This window comes from Schistocerca piceifrons, chromosome 11 (genome assembly GCF_021461385.2).
Source record: "Schistocerca piceifrons isolate TAMUIC-IGC-003096 chromosome 11, iqSchPice1.1, whole genome shotgun sequence".
NCBI lineage: Eukaryota > Metazoa > Arthropoda > Insecta > Orthoptera > Acrididae > Schistocerca > Schistocerca piceifrons.
Genome location: NC_060148.1, coordinates 161,401,638 through 161,418,807, shown reverse-complemented (window position 1 = coordinate 161,418,807; position 17,170 = coordinate 161,401,638). Strand labels below are relative to the sequence as shown.

Sequence of the window (17,170 nt, the reverse complement as noted above, 5' to 3'; positions counted from 1 at the left end):
GACTGTTCCAGGTGCAAAAAAAGTTGTGTATGGTCTGGCATTGTCCCGCTGAAGGAGAGGGTGCTTCACATGTGGATGAACTATTTGAATTTTTGCTCTGTTTTCTGAGGGTTTTCTCATGTGCTGACATGGTTAAATAACACACACGCATGTTACACACTGTAGTTCAAACCCTACAGCAGGAGGCTGCTGCATATTGAATCAGCAAAATGGTAACATCAACAGAGTAATGTGCATGACAAGTGATATTAAGAACAGAATCAAAATTTTGGAGGCATTATTTTCTGGTACACCCTTGCAATAAATTGATGCATTTGACAATTGCCTTGAATGTTGTGGAATGGTTCGCTTGGAATTGCCCAGCATCCATTTGGAAGTTGTAATACTAAATCCATACACACATCAGCCAAAACATGACCACGGATTTGCTATCAATATAAACTCATCCAGGCAATAGCACCACCTTGTCTTCTAGTCAGACATGTGCAGTGCATGGAGTATCTGTGAGCATGCTGACAGGGTGTAAAATAGGGACTGCACACAATCTATCCGAGTCTGACCTAGAGCAGATTTTGATGGCCTGACGGCTTGGGATGAGCATTTTGGAAGCTACACAGCTTGTTGGGTGTTTGAAGAGTGCTGTGGCACTTGCCTTCAACACAGCGTGAAACAAAGGTGACATGTCCAGACACTATGGGGTTGGGCAAGTACCCTTCATGACAGATGGTAGACATTATAGGCTGGGCACATAGGTAAAACAAGACAGACAGCAAACTGTGGCGTAACTAACATCAGATATTAATCATGGACAGAGTAAGTGTGTCTGAATGCACAATGCTGCAAACACTCCGAATGATGAATGTGTGCAGTTGATGACCCACCAATGAGCCAGTGTTAATGCCATGACATTGACAACTACAACTGAAATACACATGTAACAATTTGCACTGGATGTTTGCACAATGACAGAGCACTGCATGTCTGGCAAATCCTGATACCTTCATCATGTCTTTGGGAGGGTGCATTTCTGTCACCCACAAGGGAACAGCTCCTTCAGTGCTGTAGTGGTGGGGCCTTCATTATACTCTGGGAAACATCCATGTGGGCACCCATGATCCAATGGAGCTCATGCAGGGCCCTGTCAGAAAAGGAGTATTGTAAACAGGTTGCAAAGCACATCCAACCCCTTCTGTTGTTATCTTCAGTCCCAAGACTGGATTGATGCAGCTCTCTATGCTACTCTATCCTGTGCAAGCTTCATCATCTTAGAGTAATTACTGCAACCCACATCCTCCTGAATCTGTTTAGTATTCATGCCTTGGTCTCCATCTTTGTTTTTACCGTCAACCCTTCCCTGCAATACTAAATCGATGATCCCTTGATGCCTCAGAATGTGTCCTACAAACAGACCCCTCCTTCTGGTCAAGTTGTGCTACAAATTGCTCTTCTCCCCAATTCTATTCAGTATCTCCTCATTTGTTACATGATATACCCATCGAATCTACAGCATTCCTCTCTAGAACCATGTTTTGAAAGCTTCTGTTCTCTTCTTGTCTAAACTATTTATCGTCCATTTTTCACTCCCATATGTGGATACCCTCCATACAAATACTTTCAGAAACTACTTCTTGACACTTACATGTATACTCGATGTTAACAAATTTCTCTTCTTCAGAAACGCTTTCCTTGCCATTGCCACTCTACGTTGTATATCCTCTCCACTTCGATCATCATCAGTTATTTTGCTCCCCAAATAGCAGAACTCATCTGCTACCTCAAGTGTCATATTTCCTAATCTAATACTATCGTCGTCACCTGATTTAATTAGACTACATTCCATTATCATTGTTTTGCTTTTATAGCCCCCTTTGAAGGCACTGTCCATTCCGCTCAGTTGCTGTTCCTGCTCCTTTGCTGTGTTTGACAGAATTTCAGTGTCATTGGCAAACCTCAAAGTTTTTATTTCTTCTCCCTGGATTTTAATACCTACTCAGAATTTTTTTTTTGTTTCCTTTATTGGTTGCTCAGTATACAGATTGATTAACACTGGGGAAAGGTTTAACTCTGTCTCACTCTCTTCCCAATCGCTGCTTCCCTTTCAGTCCTTCACTTCTATAACTGCCATCTGGTTTCTGTACAAATTGTAAATAGCTTTTCACTCCCTTCAGAATTCCTCTTCCTGCTCTCTTCCTCTTCCTGCTCTCTTCCTCTTCCTGCTCTCTTCCTCTTCCTGCTCTCTTCCTCTTCCTGCTCTCTTCCTCTTCCTGCTCTCTTCCTCTTCCTGCTCTCTTCCTCTTCCTGCTCTCTTCCTCTTCCTGCTCTCTTCCTCTTCCTGCTCTCTTCCTCTTCCTGCTCTCTTCCTCTTCCTGCTCTCTTCCTCTTCCTGCTCTCTTCCTCTTCCTGCTCTCTTCCTCTTCCTGCTCTCTTCCTCTTCCTGCTCTCTTCCTCTTCCTGCTCTCTTCCTCTTCCTGCTCTCTTCCTCTTCCTGCTCTCTTCCTCTTCCTGCTCTCTTCCTCTTCCTGCTCTCTTCCTCTTCCTGCTCTCTTCCTCTTCCTGCTCTCTTCCTCTTCCTGCTCTCTTCCTCTTCCTGCTCTCTTCCTCTTCCTGCTCTCTTCCTCTTCCTGCTCTCTTCCTCTTCCTGCTCTCTTCCTCTTCCTGCTCTCTTCCTCTTCCTGCTCTCTTCCTCTTCCTGCTCTCTTCCTCTTCCTGCTCTCTTCCTCTTCCTGCTCTCTTCCTCTTCCTGGTCTCTTCCTCTTCCTGGTCTCTTCCTCTTCCTGGTCTCTTCCTCTTCCTGGTCTCTTCCTCTTCCTGGTCTCTTCCTCTTCCTGGTCTCTTCCTCTTCCTGGTCTCTTCCTCTTCCTGGTCTCTTCCTCTTCCTGGTCTCTTCCTCTTCCTGCTCTCTTCCTCTTCCTGCTCTCTTCCTCTTCCTGCTCTCTTCCTCTTCCTGCTCTCTTCCTCTTCCTGCTCTCTTCCTCTTCCTGCTCTCTTCCTCTTCCTGCTCTCTTCCTCTTCCTGCTCTCTTCCTCTTCCTGCTCTCTTCCTCTTCCTGCTCTCTTCCTCTTCCTGCTCTCTTCCTCTTCCTGCTCTCTTCCTCTTCCTGCTCTCTTCCTCTTCCTGCTCTCTTCCTCTTCCTGCTCTCTTCCTCTTCCTGCTCTCTTCCTCTTCCTGCTCTCTTCCTCTTCCTGCTCTCTTCCTCTTCCTGCTCTCTTCCTCTTCCTGCTCTCTTCCTCTTCCTGCTCTCTTCCTCTTCCTGCTCTCTTCCTCTTCCTGCTCTCTTCCTCTTCCTGCTCTCTCCCTCTTCCTGCTCTCTCCCTCTTCCTGCTCTCTCCCTCTTCCTGCTCTCTCCCTCTTCCTGCTCTCTCCCTCTTCCTGCTCTCTCCCTCTTCCTGCTCTCTCCCTCTTCCTGCTCTCTCCCTCTTCCTGCTCTCTCCCTCTTCCTGCTCTCTCCCTCTTCCTGCTCTCTCCCTCTTCCTGCTCTCTCCCTCTTCCTGCTCTCTCCCTCTTCCTGCTCTCTCCCTCTTCCTGCTCTCTCCCTCTTCCTGCTCTCTCCCTCTTCCTGCTCTCTCCCTCTTCCTGCTCTCTCCCTCTTCCTGCTCTCTCCCTCTTCCTGCTCTCTCCCTCTTCCTGCTCTCTCCCTCTTCCTGCTCTCTCCCTCTTCCTGCTCTCTCCCTCTTCCTGCTCTCTCCCTCTTCCTGCTCTCTCCCTCTTCCTGCTCTCTCCCTCTTCCTCCTCCTCTCTTCCTCTTCCTAATATTGAATTCCACTCCCCCACCACTATTAAACTTTCGTCTCCCTTCACTATCTAAATAATTTCTTTTATCTCATCATTCATTTTTTCAATCTCTTCATCGGTGGAGCTAGTTGGCATATAAACTTGTACTACTATGGTAGGTGTGGGCTTTGTGTGTATCTTGGCTACAACAATGTGTTCACTATGCTGTTTGTAGTAGTTTATATGTGCTCCTATTTTTATTCATTATTAATCCTACTCCTCCATTATCCCTATTTGATTTTGTATTTGTAATTCTGTATTCATCTGACCAGAAGTCTTGTTCCCCATGTCATCGAACTTCACTAATTCCCACTATATCTAGCTTTAACATATCCGTTTCCATTTTTAAATCTACCTTCCTAATTAAGGGATCTGACGTTTCACTTTCCAATCCGTAGAATGCCAGTTTTCTTTCTCCTGATAACGACATGGTCCTGAGTTACACCCACCCGGAGATCTGAATGGGGGACTATTTTACCTCTGGAATATTTTACCCAAGAGGATGCCATCATTTAACCACACATTAAAGCTGCATCCCCTAAGCAAAAATTATGGCCATAGTTTCCCCTTGCTTTCATTTGTCCGCAGTGTGAGCACAGCGGTTCTTTGGTTAATGTTACAAGGTCAGATCAGTTATTCATCCTGACTGTTGCCCCTGCAACTACTGAAAAGACTGCTGACCCTCTTCAGGGACCACACATTTGTCTGGCCCCTCAACAGACACCCCTCCATTGGGGTTGCACCTACTGAATGGCTCTCTGTACTGCTGAGGCACACAAGCCTCCCTACCAGTGGCAAGGTCCATGGTTCATGTTAGGTCCACCCCTTCACGCCGATCATATTTCCCACTGGCAGTGTCATTTTTCATCAAAATAATGCATCATTTCCCAAGGCCACAAGTGTGATAGAATGGTTTGAGAAACACAGTGGTGAGTTCCAATTGATGTGATGGCCACCCAACTCGTGAGCTGTGAACCTGATCGAACACATTTGGGATGTGATTTAACATAACTTCAGAGATCATTCCCCCTTTCAGAATTTATGGGAATGAGGTGACCTGAGTGTACAGATATGGTGCCAACGTCATCCAGTGATCTACCAAGGCCTCATTGCTTCCATGCTACAATGTCTCCCTTCCGTTACCTGTGCCAGAGGTGAACCTACCAGCTTTTAGATGAGTGATGATAATATTGGGGCTGATCAGACTATGGCAGTTACCATTATTGAAAGAAGATTTTTTTTTTTTTTAGTGATGGTGATAATTAAAGTGGCACATGAAGTTCAGCCAAAAAGCACATGCTGCCCATGACCCCTGCATGGTTCACCCTCCAGTACACCTTTAAGACACCAACTGTCTGTGAGATCCACTGCTGTTCCTGTACACCCAGTTTGGCTCCACAATGCCCACTGGCACCATGAGCTCAGAGCTGTGAGAAGTGACATCTGCCTGACACATGGGGCTGGAATTCAAAGAGGGAGTGCACCATGGCTCAACCTTCCCCACCAAACCAAATTCCCCCTTCCCTACCATTCAGGAGCCCTTTACATCTGACTCTCCTTCGACTGTGTAATGTGCATGCATGAAGCTTTACTTTTGTGTAAATTCAGAACCAGAAGGTTTACCAGGCTCACCACCCTGACAATCTCACAGGGTCCCAAGAACTGAGGAGCTATCTTGCTAGTGCCCCAACTCCCATTTTTAAGCAATATTAGGGTTTCAAACTTGCACTCTGTCCCCAACCTTTACACTCAATCATTTAGTCCCTGATTGTAGCAGATGGCTAGCTTGTAATGTGCAATTTTAGTATTTACCCAGCCTAGCACCAGTTGTGCTGTGTTACTGCTAGGGTGACTTGTTCTGGAAGCAAGTCATTGATTGAGCACAGGTTGACAAGAGAATTGGCCAGATGTGCTAGCATAAGGGGTAGCGTCCAGGGACTTGAGTTGTGCAGTGTAAAAGACAAAATTGAGCCATGGTACTGACATGTCCCACTTCGTCTGAACCTTGCTGTGAATTGTTAGTCCAGAATGTCATGAATAGCTGGGAAACAAAAGCTAACAAGCATCCTGGGTGGCCTGTAAATAGAAAAAATTCATAAGACATGCTGGATAGCTACCAGGATGGTCACTCCTCTGCTTGGAATGAGTAAAAAAAAACGAGAAAAGTCATCTATGATAACTAAGAGGTGCCTAATACCCCCACACACGAGGAAGTAGACCTATATAATCAACAAGAAATTTATGCATCAGGCATTCCTAATGGGTAGACTCTAAAAGCCCCATGAGGGAATTTGGGTTGATCTTAGCTCCCTTATTTCTCTCACTCCCCCACCAACCTCTGGACGTCCTTATACAGGGAGGACAAGGTGACATGTTGAATGACCTTGGCCCCCACCAACCTCTGGGCTTCCATACACTGGGAAGACTAGGTGATGTATGGTCTGATCTTGACAACAGTTTTATAAATGTCCAAATGACTGCCTAAGAGGGTGTTAAGGAAATAATGAGCCAAAACCTAACTAAGAGCTTGATTGTCAGTCTCAAAACAAAATTCCTGGTGTTCCAAATAAATTCTGAATTTCTCAAGGGCAAACAAAACCACCAAGGCTTCCCATTCATGCATAGAATACTCCATCCCCGCAGATGAAAATTTCCAAGATGCATAGGTTATAGGGCATCAACCCGCAACACCTCCTCTCCCATTCTGTTCCTGCAGGAGGACACCTGCCACTTTCTATTCCAGAAGAGTTAGGTGTCTGTCTGCAAGAGGAACAGGAGCTCAAAATTGGGTATGGGTAATACTAGTGGGTTGCTAAGTGCCACCTTAATCACTTCAGAAGATTCCGGATGACTTTCATCCCATTTGAAATTTCTTAAATCGTTAAGGTGTCCCAGTAATTTAGTAAAATTGGGCACAAAATTTCGAAAAAAAATTGTCATGCCTTTGAAGTGTGCCATACCTTTCTTATTTCTAGGAGCTGGAATTTTTCGCAAATCACTAGTTTGCTCCTGGTCAATTCTAATGCAATAAGAGTCAACTAAGATGTCCCAATAATGAAACCTATGTGCCAGTGTCATTTTAGATGGTTTCACAGTAAGTCCCACCTCCCTCTGATAAACCAGAACTGCCTCAAGATGTTGCAAGTGTTCAGACAGACTAGAATTGTAAATTACCATTCCATCTAGCTAAATACAGACACACTTGAACGTGAAATCACCAATAACAAAATCTAGAAGGCAAGACATAATGGCAACCAAAGGGCACCCTGTTAAAATCGTGGAGGTTCCAATCTGTACAGAAGGCAGTGATATGCTTGGAATCCTCTGTTAACATGATCTGATAATAAATAAGATTGAGATCCAGGACAGTAAAATACTGAGCCCGACTGAACCAAGTAAAAGAATTATGCAGTTTGGTAAGTGGCACAGATTCCAAAACTACCTTCTCATTAACTGCATGATAACCCACGACTGGATGAAAACCCCACTGCTGCCCGTAGATACTGAGAATATGGCAGAAGCATAGGCTGAGGTTGAGGGTCTGATGACTTCATCGAACAAGATATTATTAATTAGAGCACATATACATTTCGTCTTTAATGGAGAAAGCCTGTAAAGATCCTGCCTCTCTGGAATGTCATTTGTAAGGTGAATCTTGTACTGGATTTTATTGGTGATGTCCAATCTGTTAGTCAACACCTATGGTAAACAATCAAGAGCTTCCAGTACCTGCTTCATCTCTACTAGACCAAGGTGACAGAGCTCAAATTGTGAACATTGCAGTAACACATTACGAATTCCTGTGGCAACCTGACAGGAGCACAATGTGAATTTTTCAGCTGGGTTAAACTAAAAATAAACAACCCTGCCTTGACAATCTAACAACAACACACTACCACTTAGAAAAACACACTCCAAAATTAAGTTCACTGAAAGATTTATAATTACTGTCCACTTCACAGGCCAAGAAAATTTTCCCATACTCAGTTTTGCTAATCAGAGGCTACATCTGCCCAGTGAGAGCTCAACATTGGGAGGACAGATGCAAATGAGACAATTCACAGATATGGCAGAACTCCAAATACCACAGATAATCTAAATGAGAAACTGAACTGCCAGAGTGGATGAGGGTGCACACTGGTTCCTGGTTTAGTTGTGCCCAAAGGTAAGGCAGGGTTTCCCCTACCTCGGACGTGGCACAGACACAGCATTTCGGCAGTAGAGCACTACCATGCCTCTTTCATTCCTTGTGATGTCAGCTCTTTGACTCTATTTCCATGGAACCAGACATTGCCATACCAAATACCACTCTTTGTTACACTAGAAACACATCCTACGCTTGTTCCGTATGGGTGGTGTCCTTTTAAATTGCCTGGAATCTCGATCCCCATCCTGATAATGACACTTAAGCCCCCATCACTGCTGGTCTGCGAAACTCAGGTTTCAATGGCGGACACGAAAGCCTCTAATTCAGTAAAAGATGTGCATTTATTAGCGAAGGTGATCAATAAACGGTCGTGTGGCTGCATTTTCTGTAATATATTATTGAGTTTTTGTATCTCTGTGACTTGCAATTCCAAGGATGGAATAGCGATATGCATTCATCTATGTACCCAGGAAAAAGTTCATGAGGAAACGGCACTAGCCAAAAATGTTTATGCTTGAGCAGCCTCTTAATATGAGATGACAATGTCAGCCCAATAATTGATTTCCACAACTCCCTCAATGTTGCAATTTTGTGTAAAATTCAACTGAAAACACAGCTTAGCACAGGGGGGTACAATGCCTGAACAACAATGTTATTGGAGATGGCCAAAGTGTCAGCATGAAATGTAAATTTGGCCATGATCCACAGAATGGATTTCACCTGTCTTTAAATTCTAAATTGAAAGTTCCATTATAGCTTCAAGCAGTAATATTATTTGGTAAGGTAATTTCCCAAATGAATTCCATTCTGGTCCTTAAAGGTGTCTGTGGCATTGCTACTACTTCCAGGAGTTACCTGTTGGTAGGAGAATCTTGTTCACCACCTCTATTGCTCTTAATTTTCTTAAATCATGGTGACTGACACCACATTGCAAGTCATGCACCTACCCCTGTAACTGCAGAGCCAATATAACTGGCTTAGAATAGAGATTACATTGTGGAATACCACATAAGTGATTATCCCAATGGATCAATTGTGCCTGAATTGTATGTCTTTGCTTACGGTGGGCTTGACTACTTCCTAAATACTCTACATTCTGACACAAGGTTGTCATGGCCGGAGCTCAGTCAGATAGTGCAACATATACCTCCACGGTGCAGTTGGTACTAATCACCAAGCAGTTGTCCACACCGGCTTGCAGATGAGCCTCAAGTTTGGCAACACTGCCCTTACACGGAAACTGATGCACTTTAAATTTGTAGATTAACTGTTGCTTCTTCAATAAGGACAAACTTGGACAGTCATGGGATCTCATGTTCAGCAGTGGGTACCTACACACACACACACACACACACACACACACACACACACACACACACACATATCATTGTGAATGACAGTATGAGGATACCTTCCCCCTTTACTTCCAGGAAAATAACCATCCTGTTACCAACCAAACATACAGCAGGAAAAGGGGAAATTAAGTGGAAAGACTGGATGGATTGGGCTTCACATGAGTCACCATTGTTTATTAAAATGTATTTATTTAAGAAAAATAACTAAAATCAGATACATTAGCAGGATTACAAACAACACTCTGAACTATCAAATTTAAGACATTACGCACTTTAGTTTAGTGATAATTTAAATAAGGCAATAGTTAAAGACAAAAGCTGTGTCTGACACCAGTTCTTAGATTTTATATTCAAAATTTCCACCTTCACAAACTGCAACTAAAGAAAATGCTTCAACAAATGAACAAATAATTATTTGGAAACAGATGTCTCTTTAAGACAAGACAGTTGCATAACTCATCTCAAAGGTTAAAACTGAATAGCTGTACTGGAAGACGGAGGAATTTATAGCTGCCTTGGAACCACTAGAAAAAGGAAATTTTTAAAATACACTTCAAAGTGCATGTAGATAATTTAATAAAGTAAACCGGTGCACTGATTTCTAGAGCTGCCTTCAGGCAGACAAAGCAAGTTTATTTAAATCTTGCCCCCAATGAGCAGTTAGGTAATTAAAAGAGAATGAGAGTGCACAGATTGATATAACTGGCTTCAGACACAGTGAAAATTGTATTAAGGTATACTGTAGAAACTGCGTAAGTGATTCAGTAAGTGAATGTGCGTGCATGGAAGCTCAAGAATGCCATTTAAAAAGAAAAACCAGTATTTAGTACTCAGAACCAACTTTTAGCAGTAAATAAATAAAAGGTGAGGAAAGGTCACCCCATGACATTCCATTTGCTTGAGGAGATGGAATTATATGTATATGAAAGCAAATCACCACAAAATCTCCTCTATGAACAAACAGAGTTAGCCAATGCTGTCTTTCTTCAAAATTTCATTCACCTGCTTTCCAAATTAAAGTACAAGAAAAAGTAAATAAATAAATAAAGGTCCATTTTTAAAATATTTGCAATATTTATATGTGCACATCCATCCGAACCCATTTACTGCTTTCAATGTATGCAATAATGTGTCCATAGTTGTAACATTTATTTATGTAGGTCTCGCCCTTCTCATTAATTTTGTTCCAATGTATACCATAATATTTACATAATATCACTGCAGTAACACTTTATAACTGACTGCTCCATTTGTTTATTTTCATTTTAATCAGTTCTCTTTCAATTTAAGTAGTAAGTAATGTAACATTAGCAATTTGTAAATATCCATCACATGCAAGTACATAATGAAATATCTCTGAGAGTGGAAGACTTTGGCATTGTTATGGATGTAATATCGTCATCTTTGTATGCATACATCCATGTGACGAAACTTCTGTGTAAGTGGTGCATTACATTCTGTGCATATATATTTACAAAAAAATGCATTATACAGTTATCGATGTTGCAAGATATTAAACAACCTTCAGTGGAACGCAATGACAAGATTTCTTCATTGTAAGTAACCAAAACATCTTCCATTTAATGATGATTTGTTTAGATCACTTAAAATTATTGTGAAGCACAATTACGATTAAAAAGACACTGTCTCACATATTGTTTTGGTTGTAGGGCATTACCACTCCAAAGAAGTTTTGTCAGATGGGGAAACAAAACTCAAAATGTAATGTAAAAAGTGAACTAGCCGTATGAAGATGGAACAATCGGTTTAAAATCGGTAATTGTGCTATTTAAGTGAATAAATAGCATTATAAAAAGTGGGCTGTCTGTAATGGCAGAGTGGTTATAGGCGCTACAGTCCGTAACCACATGGCCGATACAGTCGCAGGTTCGAGTCCTGCCTCGGGCATTGATGATGCGTGTGATGTCCTTGGGTTAGTTACGTTTAAGTAGTTCTAAGTTCTAGGGGACAGATGACCACAGCAGTTATGTCCCATAGTGCTCAGAGCCATTTTAACCATTTTATAAAAAGTGGCTGGTTGCTGTAATCTTATGTGTAAGAATCAACCTATACTTCGTATACAGCCACAGGCTCAGTATGTCAGTTTTTCACAAAATTTTTGTTTTGTTTTGACAAAATTGTTTTTATTACAGTTTGTTATTTTTGCCACAGGGCCAAGTATTCCCAATCAGCATGAATGTAAAAGAAGAGTTGGAGGAGGGTGCGAAGGAAGAGGTAATTTTGGAATTTATATGACTGCATGGAATTAATCATTGCTGAGTTGGGGTGAAAATGAGATGGTTGTCAATTGTGTGTGTATTCACTTGATCAGTCCTGTTTTTACTTTAGGGTAAAGATGACAAGACTTACATTATTTAGTATGCCCCAGGTTGGAAACGAGGAAACAGGTAAAATAGAATATTTTGTTACACTTTACCCCATATGGATTTAAATATTACCTTTGAGCTGGTGAAACAGTTTAGTTTGTGAGTTTGTAGAATTGCTTCTTCACATAAGCACAAATAAGAATTACATGAGATAGCATTGGCGAAGTTATATGATAATTGCTAGCAAGACTCAAGCTATGATTTCCTGTTTTAAAGCAGTTTCCTTAATGGATCTGTGTATGTGAACACCAGCATTGGATGTTTTTATTCACCATGTTATACTGCTGTGACAGTTACAGAATCATTCAAGAAAAGTCTACACAAAGTAGTGCAGAAAAAGTAGGTGATCCTAACCTACTGAGTAGAGACTAAGATGTCTGTGCATACATTGCAAGTGGTATGGACAGGCAGTCTTGTGAAGTACTTTTGAACAGTTGTCTGAAAACTGTTGTAAGCTGCTACTTCGACAGCCCACACAAGATTGAAATACTTTAGACCTTGTAACTATGAACAAGCATGTCCTTATAGATGGTATTAGTGCATAGAGGGGTTAGTGATCATGATGCCAGCAAATCAACAATGGTAAATGGATGTAATGGGTCCTTAAAGAAGGGTAGGAGAATAAATTTGCTAGAAAGAGCAGGTACGTAGTTATCAGCATCCCATTTAGGCAATGAGTGAATGTCATTTACTTCCAATATGATTTACATATAGGAATATGGGCAAACATTAAATGGACTATAAATCACACAATGAATAAGTATGTGGTGAGTAACTGGATTGCAGACAGAAAAGACCCACTTTAGTTTAATAACAAAATTTGAAAATGCTGAGGAAACACAGTTGTACTCAGTTCAAAAAAAGTATGTACAGTGGTGACTGGCAATAGTTAATGGAAATTCATGTGTTTGTAAAAAGATATATGTTTGAAGCATACAACTGCCACAATCATACATGAGCAACTGATTTTACAAAGAACATGAGACTTTTCAGGTTCTACATAATATCATTGGGTCAGAGACATCGATACAGGCAGTCATTTACCAGTCTGGGGTATCTTTGGAGTAAAGCAGATGATGATCACTAGCTACGTGCAAAACTACAGACATACCTAGCTGGTGTAAAAATCTTGACTGAGATTGTAATTCTGTATGATGGCTCTTGAAAACATAATTTCATCTGCAAGAATGGAAATGGATCCCATAATTACTGGTCATGTGAAACTGTTTAGTCTGATATAAAATTTGAAAATTTCCCGGCGAATCAACTGTTCAAAAAGATTAATGAATCTGAGAATCCTACTTGCACTAGTATTTGAGGAATTACCACCAATAGCATGTGCTTTGATTTTTAGTACAAATTTTATCCATATTCATTCTCTTCCTTCCTCTCCCCTCGTCTCTTCTGGCACTCCCATCCCAGTGGTGTCTCCTCTGTCTCTTCATTGTACATTCCTTGCTTTGCTAGATATTTCAAGTGTTTCTACCTCAGGATTCAGCCAGCTATCAGTTCCAAAAGTATTTTGATCATGACAACTTTCCTGGAGGGCATTAAATTCTGGATCTGCAAATACATCAAGAATTTACTGTTAACATTTTGATAGTAGTATGGTCATTACTTTGTATGTAGTCTGATTTCTGTATCTCTGCACTGACTAGCATGCATTCATCAGAGGACCCCAAACAACTGCCTAGCCTAAAAAAAAGCTTGCTTTGTGTAGTGCAGCCCTGACCCATCAAGTATTCCTAGAATTCTCCACCTCGTAACGCATGGCCAGCAGTCTGCAGTCTGGACAGTCAGAGAATCGATGAAGCCTTTGGTTGAGACCCTCCACTCACACCAAACCAAAGGACTCGAATCAGTTCTGGGAATGCTGATACAAACCGTGTGTGCTGCATGCACTTACGTGTGACACAGGGGCTCTTCGCCATTTGTGCTACCTCTCAATATAAACTGAAGGTGGCCTCAGAACCCAAACACACCCTATGTGCCTGATAGCCACAGCAGGACATTTTCCACATCTCGGATGAGGCTCCCTGGCAGACATATTCAGTACACACGGGATTAATTTCCAGTACTGGACACCATTTCCCTAAGGAGCTCCATAATGCATTTGACATTGGAGGCCCTGATTAACTAGAAAACTTCTCTCCACTTGGGCCTGTCTGGACCCTGACAAATGAACCCCTGCCAGTCCACTCATAGGGTCAATGGGTGAGGCAGTCTCCACATCACTCTCTCCCTCAAACAGCGCTAACTGTTGCGACCCATCCCTCACCATTTGATGAGGACAACTCAGCCACATTGTGTACACCACAAGGTGTCATGACAGCAGAGCCAATGGGCAAAATAGGTGGCACCTTAGGCATCCCATCTGACAAGCCAAATTCTCAGCCACCACTACTACAATAGGAAGAAGTCTGAACGCTGCTGAACATGACAAAAAGCATCTTCAGATGTTCGTGAACTGAGGCCAGCTTCTCCATCTGCACACGGCATGCACATGTGATATCCATTCCAGTACTACTATTCAAGAATTAACTATAAAACACACAGAGAAAGCAATGTATAACTTGATATTGTTTTGATGTTTCACCAGTGGAGGCTAATGCATTACTGCACTGTGTAGTTGTTCATTCAAAAGAATTGAGAGCTGTGCAACAGACTGCAAATGTGCTTTAAAGTTACAAAAATATGAGATTGCACCTCTTGACTACAGAGACATGGAAGGAATGTAATTATAAAATTAGAGAGACAGAGCACTACTTTTGTAACTTGATTCTGAAACAACCCCGATTAAATTACGGTATTGTTAGCTGTCGAATAATGTACCAAATTAATCCTTGTTTTAAGTAATGGTAACCCAATGCATACATGCAAATTGGTTTTGACTGCTATGGGTGTTGTTTCAGCTCAGTAATGCTACATTCAGGAGCAAAGATTTTTGACTAAACAAGGTTATGAAATGTATCCCGAAGTAAAGCTACGTATTTTTGGTTAAACATAAATGGAAGGAGTCACTATCACTGCAAAATAAATTTTATTAATATCTAATCTCGACACATGAAATATGCATGTGTTGTCTAATCTTTTGGACATGTCCAAGGGGACAGATAGTATTTTGATCCTATAGCACAATGACTCAGAGCACAAAGGAAGTAGAGACATTAGTTGTCTATGGGCATTAATTTACATCAATGGGGAGGGTTTAAAATTTGTGCTGAACCAGGATTTGAAACAGAGTTTCATGCTGACTAGGCAATGCAGTGACGACTATGCCATCTAGACACAGTGGTCATCACATCTGCATGGACTATAGCGTGCTTCCTGTCACACCCAATTCTCAACTTATTCACACACCACTAATGCAGTGCTCATGCTCATGATCCTCAGTACACATGGTGTCTAATTGGTTCCTGTAAGAGTTAGTGTGGTGTGCATCTACATTACAAGGATCATTGTCTGACATCACCTTAATTGTGTATGTGGGGTCTGTTCTTTCAGACATTTAGATGTATTGTCGTATCCTGTTCCAACAATCGGAACGTGTTTTCCTTACAGCAGTCCTTTGGGCAGTGTTGTGGACATGAATGTGTAATATTGGCATTCCGTACTTATGATCATTTCTTGATAAAAACAATTTTCACAATATGGTATAATTTTGCTTGCTGGGGTCAACCCACAATGATGGCAACAAACATTCAGCCAGTGCAATATTCCTCCTCTCACTGTGCCATTATGGTCAACACTCACTGATAGTGCAGTTGCATCACTGCATCTGAAAGCAGCAACAATGCATACTAGGAGCATTAAGTGATTGATACCTGATATCTTCTACTGGTGTGAATAAAATATGCTTTTCTTTCAGTAGTAATTGTGCATCCTGTACAGTGCTCTGCTGGTGTTACATACTGCCGTTTGAAGCTCTGTGACAAGCATTTGCTGGCCATTCAAAACAAACAAAAGACGACTGTGCAATAGACTGCACAAATCTACACATTACAGTTTTATAAAGATGAGATTACATCTCCGAAACATACTCATTGCTGCTACTTGAGGACCCTACCATGTTCCACAGAATATGTAGTGGAGATCACAAAACTAATAAAAGGTCTGATCTGAGTCTTAAACTCTGCTCCAAATTTGGTGATAGTTGTTCATCTGCAGCTTGACTCTACAAATTAAAAGATATTATTTTGTCTCACTAAGAAACGTTCATTACCTCTTCAGCCAACAGCCAAAAAGTGAGCCTAGGATGTCCTCTGAGCCCAACCAACAGATTTTGTTGTTGCAAACGAGCTACAGTTCAGAGCTGGCCAACAGAACTTGCACCAGATCTCATATGAGATAGTGGCAGATAAAGAAAAACCGGGAAGGGACACTAAAGATATCTTAAGCCACCTTTACTTTTTCTGTCATTATTTCTTATTAAGTCACATGGAAAGTTTAAGAAAGTTTTACTCAAACTGATTATACACATATAGAAGACAATGCCATCTTATGCTATAAAAAAGATACAATTGTGTTAGTGTTCCTAAAATGATGAATTCTGTGCACCTATTCTTCCTGGCAAAATGTCTTTGTACACCACAAAGTCTAAAAACTTCTTTCTACTGTAGCAACAGATGCAGGTAGACAGGCAAATATTTTGTACACTGTGTGCAAAGGAGGATAGTCAGATCTAGGACAGAGAGACTATGCTTGCATTACAAATGCCAATCATTAAGGGCATTTATGGTCATTGCTTGTATTGAAGAATCTGTCTTGTTAGTCTCTTTTTAATCAGAGTGATTCTTCTTCAAAGAATGGTAGTTCAGTTAAGCAATCATTCACTTTGCGCACTGGATCACTACCATCATGTTTCAGTAGTTGTGAAGGCAAAAGTATGTTGAATTTTATATGATAAATATTTTCTTCAGCAAAACATTCTCTCATGCCAGTTGTAACATTGTCCAGTGTTGGAATACAAAGTTTTTTCCAATATGTCATAGCATCATCATTCTGATCGCAGTTTTCCCAGTGTCTTTGTCTGCCTGTAAGACAAGGAACACTTGCCTTCATGTCTAACTCTACAATAACTGCCTTTGCCTCTAACAATACAAGCAAAGCGGATATCAGCATTAGCTCTCATGTCGTCATACACCTTGAACATCGAATCTAATTTTACTTCTGCCATTGTGACGTCCAAGATAGAGACTTGCAAGATTTTGCTGACTGGATATGTTATGCACATAGTGTCACTCAGTGTAAACAGAGTGATAAACTCACAATAACAGAGAACTCAAGCAAAAATATTGGTTTTGGCAGCTGCTGTTCTATCCCTTCAAAACTGTATTTCTTGAAGAACTTGGCAAACTATTTGGAGATCAGCTGCGAATTGAATAACAGCATCATGTCGCTCAACCCACCTCATTTGACAGTGTGAGTGGAGCAAGTGTTTTAGGTGACTCCTCAAGGTTGCAAACCGCTTGCTAGACACTGTAAAGAATGATACTACTTCTTCAATAGTA

The 17,170-nt window shown here is 41.4% G+C and overlaps 1 protein-coding gene across 2 annotated transcripts in view; it reads left to right on the top strand.

Annotated features, from left to right (window-relative positions):
- Nucleotides 1-17,170, top strand: part of LOC124720058 (zinc finger protein 708-like) — a 367,802-nt gene that overhangs the window by 223,293 nt on the left and 127,339 nt on the right. For both annotated transcript variants that reach the window (XM_047245325.1, XM_047245326.1), the window contains exon 7: nt 11,446-11,508. In XM_047245325.1, coding sequence (XP_047101281.1) covers nt 11,446-11,508 — 63 coding nt within the window. The remainder of the gene's footprint in view (nt 1-11,445; nt 11,509-17,170) is intronic.